We start from the raw sequence: 4,680 nt of genomic DNA on the forward strand, positions 1-4,680 counted from the left end.
CCGCTAATGTAATTTACAAATAGCTCGGGCCGAGCGCGGCGCGGCGCCCGGACTGACAGGCGCATTAGGCAGGCTAATTCCAGCCGGCTCCTCCTACCCCCGGCCCGCTAATTAATGAGCTTCCCAACTTAGAGCCGCCTGCATTGGACAGACAGAGAGTGAAAGAGAGGGCGAGGGAGAGGGAGAGAAGGAGAGAGACGGGGGGAGCGGAGAAGAGAGAAGAGAGGGAGGGAGGGAGAGAGAGAACAGGAGGAGAGAACAGAGAGAAAGAAGAGAGGAGAAAGGGAGAAAGGAGAGAGAAAGAGAGAGAAGTGCCGCTGCAGATAATTGATTACACCCCGATCAAGGCTAACTTGTTAGCAATAGTCAATTGCCCCGTCTCTCCGCCTCCCTGGCAGTCCGGGATCGGCGGCGCCCTTGCCTCGGCTCTTCCAACTGCGGCCGCCAGGACCCGGGGCCAGGAGCCACGGCCGAGCCACCTGACACCTTTAAATAGCACCGGGGCTGGCGAAACTGGAGCCCCGCGCAACGCGCCCCGGCTCCGGCCCCGGATTGCTGGAAGCCCCAGCAGCAGCGGCGCCCGCGTCAGCGCCCTCCTCCCGGGGCCCCGCGCTGTTCTGCCCGCCTCAGCCGCCGCGCTAATCGGCCCCGCGCCCTGCCCAGTGCAGCCTCCTTCCCACCGGCCGCCGCCTGCCCGCGCCGTCCGGCTTCCGAGTTGCCCGCGGGCTGGGTCCCCGCGGCCCGAGCCGCCCCGGCCGGGCCCCTGAACGAGGCCGAGATGACTTCCAAGGAGGACGGCAAGGCGGCGCCGGGGGAGGAGCGGCGGCGCAGTCCGCTGGACCACCTGCCTCCGCCTGCCAACTCCAACAAGCCGCTGACGCCGTTCAGCATCGAGGACATCCTCAACAAGCCGTCTGTGCGGAGAAGTTACTCGCTGTGCGGGGCGGCGCACCTGCTGGCCGCCGCGGACAAGCACGCGCCGGGCGGCTTGCCCCTGGCGGGCCGGGCGCTGCTGTCGCAGACCTCGCCGCTGTGCGCGCTGGAGGAGCTCGCCAGCAAGACGTTTAAGGGGCTGGAGGTCAGCGTTCTGCAGGCAGCCGAAGGTAGGCGCAGCTGCTGGGTTCCCCTGCACCCAGCGCCTCGCGCCCTGTGCCCTGCGCGCTTCCTCCCCTATGTCTCTGCTCGCCTCTGCCCGCTCCGGCCGCCAGGGCCTTCCAGCCTGAGCAGCTGCTTATGGGAGTGAAGATAGGTGGGACGGAACCCAATCCTTATTTCCTAGGGACCTCTGGGTAGGCCAGAGCTGGGGGGTGGCCGGAGAAGGGTGGCGGGAACCCAAGCTCTTCCCGCAGTCTGCTTGCTTTGCTGGTCTCCCTTGCGTTCCCAGTGTCCTGGGCGCTCTTAGCCCGGCTACTCGGCGTGGGGAATCGAGTCTTTTGCTGGGACCTTCTGGGTAGGGTAGAGTTGAAGTGATTGGGAAGGGATGGAGAACCAACATTCACACCGCAATTAGGGTGTCCCTGTCTGGCTTTCTCGTACTCAGAGACTTTGGGTCTTTCAAACCAACTCTTAGATAGGGGGCAGAGACCAAAACAATTTTTCCTAGGGACTTCTGGGAGACCAAAGACAGGTGATGGTTTGCCAGAGCCAAAGCTTGCCCTGGTCCTGGAGGCTGAATTAAATCTGAGAAGGGAACATTGGTAGACTGCAGGCCGGACGGGCCTGGGTGGGGTAGGAGTTATGGGGGCCAGAGCCAGGGTGGGTTTCCTCTCTGGCAACGCGAGCCTACACTGTCCTTTCCTCCCAGGCCGCGACGGGATGACCATCTTTGGGCAGCGGCAGACCCCTAAGAAGCGGCGAAAGTCGCGCACGGCCTTCACCAACCACCAGATCTATGAATTGGAAAAGCGCTTTCTATACCAGAAGTACCTGTCCCCCGCCGATCGCGACCAAATCGCGCAGCAGCTGGGCCTCACCAATGCGCAAGTCATCACCTGGTTCCAGAATCGGCGCGCTAAGCTCAAGCGGGACCTGGAGGAGATGAAGGCCGACGTAGAGTCCGCCAAGAAACTGGGCCCCAGCGGGCAGATGGACATCGTGGCGCTGGCCGAACTCGAGCAGAACTCGGAGGCCACAGCCGGCGGTGGCGGCGGCTGCGGCAGGGCCAAGTCGAGGCCTGGCTCTCCGGTCCTCTCCCCAGGCGCCCCGCAGGCCCCGGGCGCTGGCCCCCTGCAGCTCTCGCCTGCCTCTCCGCTCACGGACCAGCCGGCCAGCAGCCAGGACTGCTCGGAGGACGAGGAAGACGAAGAGATCGACGTGGACGATTGAGCGGCACCCTGGGTCTTCCGCCACCGTGGGCTCCTAGCTCTCGAAAGCCCAACACCTCCCGGACCGGACGCCGAGGGGAGCTGGGACCTCCTCTGCCAACTCCCGCCTCCTCTCCTGTTCCCGGCCCCGGACTCGGCTCCTGGCAGCCGCCTCTTCCCTCTCGAAGCAATAAACCCAGGCTGGCCGGCCGGGCCGGCCGCCGCCAGCGGCCTGCGCCGCCCCGGAAGCCCTCGCCGTGCAATTCTGTATGGCTTCTATATAAATATTTAAACCTATATAGCGGGTTCTTCCCACCGCAGCCTGATTTTTCCTTTCTTTTATTATTTTTTTTAACTTGGAGATTTCGATGTTTTCAAAACTCTGGGGCTGCCAGGTTTGCTGAGGGCGATGCAGAAACCAGGGCTGAGAACACTAACCCTGCGGTCTAGAGGAGGGGCAGCTCCGGCTGTTTTGATTTTTCTCTGCATGTGGCGAATGCACCGGCCCGCTCCTTCCTCGCCTCCCTCGGCCTTATTGCAGCTGACTTCTATTTCCTCCTGCCTTTCTTCCTCGTGTGGGAAGGGAAGAGGTGGGCAGCCGGGTCCTGACTTGCAAGTTTCAAAATCGATCTTTCCTTCCCACCCTCTGAGAGAAAAGTCTGTTTTCGATGCCATTTCTGCCTCCTAATGCCTACTAATGCTATTTTTAAGGTTCCTCCCTCCCTCCCGCATTTCCTCGGACTGACTGTTGGAGTCCGGCTCTTAGGGACAATGCAGGGGGAAATCCAACCAACCAACCATCGAAAACAGAACCCAAAGCCCTATAATTATTTTGTACTCTTTTTAGAATTTTTTTGCATGTGACAGAGACAGAGAGGAGGCCGACCCAAGCCCTCATCTCACCTCCTCCACAGTTCTGGGTCTCTCTTGCCACCTCGAACACCCCACTCCTACTCGACTTGGCCAGAGGAGGGTGGCTGGATGTGCGTGGGCTGTGAGTACCCCTTCCCTGCTCCTCCCTTGCCCTCTCCTCCTCAGACTGTACTCAAGGCCTCTTTCTCCAATAAATAAAGTCTTTGCCATTTTACTAGAATCGGCGGTGACTGTGTCTGAGTGAGTGGGCCCGTTTCGGAGAAGCAGCGGCAGGCTGGGCTTCTTGCCACTGCTTCTTGCCGGTCGCCTCAGCCTTGGAGATTTGGGGGGGATTTTCAGGACAGGCTTAAGAGTGAAGGGCGAGGGGGAAGTGGCAGGAGGAGGCGCTTCTTGCCCATAAACCTGAGGCAGCTGCTAAATCGGGAGAGAAGCGGATTTCGGGCTTCGCCAGGTCGGGGTAAAAAACGAGCCGTGAAATGCTGGGAGAAAATGCCTGTATATGTGGGGGCACACCACAGTACAACATTAATTTGCGTTGAACAAAGAGTACGGTCTTGCCCTGCAGTTCCCGCATCCCACCCCAGACCCAAGGACATTCTCCCTGCACTCCCTGAAAAATGGCTGAGCCCCAGGAGCACTGCAGGTATCACTCAGTCAGATGCCAGGTGGAGCCTTGGGTTCCCAAGTTTCGATTCTAGCTCCGAGGGCCTCATCCTTGGGGACTAGGGGGCCAGAGGCCAAAGGCATCAAGGCCGGACTGAATTTAAATGTGGGTACCTGGAAATGTAAGCCCAAGCTTCTGGGAGCTAGGATGAATTTCTGACATTAACAAATTCTGCCCCCACTCCCTGGCACTCCGCTTGGGGCAGAAGTATGGATCTTGCAAGGACTCTCTCGGGTCTGCTGCGCCCCAAGGCCGGCTGGGGAGGGGGCTAAGGCTGCTTTCACTGTCCCGGAAAGAGCGGGTTTCTCTCCGGGCTTTTGTTGTCGCTGGGCTGGCGAGTGGCCGCTGTCACCGGAGTGGGGTCCCGCCTCCGGGCCGCTGGGCTCTCTTTCTCCGCAAAATTGATGTGAGAAATGCGCATCTGGTCTCGGGCGGCGATGGGGCCCCCGGGCCCGAGCCAGGAACGTGCGTATCCAGGAGGAAACGAAGAGACAGAGAGAAACTGGAAAAAAAAATAGGAGCGCAGAAAGACACTCCAAAAGCAGAGAGAGAAAGCAGAGAGCCACAGAGATAGGGAGGAGAAAAAGAGGAAAAGAGAGAGAAACAGAGAAACGGAGAAAGGGAGACAGAGACAGAGGGAGAAAAAAAGAATGGGAAGATAGGAGGAGAGAGAAGGAGCAGAGAAGCAAGGAGACGGCAGGGCAGCAGAGCGGGCGTGCGGCCGGTTCCTCCTGGGCGACAAAAATTGCCCTCTCTTAGGATGGATGGGTCTGTAATTCGGAGCGCGGACCATGAAGGCCGGGACGAATGGGCCCGGGCGGCCGCTGACAGGCGACAATA

General features: G+C 60.2%; 1 protein-coding gene across 1 annotated transcript; it reads left to right on the forward strand.

The window, feature by feature from the left end:
- The first annotated feature begins 649 nt into the window (after window positions 1–649).
- Window positions 650–2,618, forward strand: LBX1 (ladybird homeobox 1). The gene is made up of 2 exons (XM_011935516.1): window positions 650–1,103; window positions 1,805–2,618. The coding sequence occupies exons 1-2, from the start codon at window positions 779–781 to the stop codon at window positions 2,323–2,325; spliced, it is 846 nt and encodes a 281-aa protein (XP_011790906.1). The 5' UTR covers window positions 650–778; the 3' UTR covers window positions 2,326–2,618.
- The last annotated feature ends 2,062 nt before the right edge of the window (window positions 2,619–4,680 follow it).

This window comes from Colobus angolensis, unplaced genomic scaffold (genome assembly GCF_000951035.1).
Source record: "Colobus angolensis palliatus isolate OR3802 unplaced genomic scaffold, Cang.pa_1.0 Scaffold144, whole genome shotgun sequence".
NCBI lineage: Eukaryota > Metazoa > Chordata > Mammalia > Primates > Cercopithecidae > Colobus > Colobus angolensis.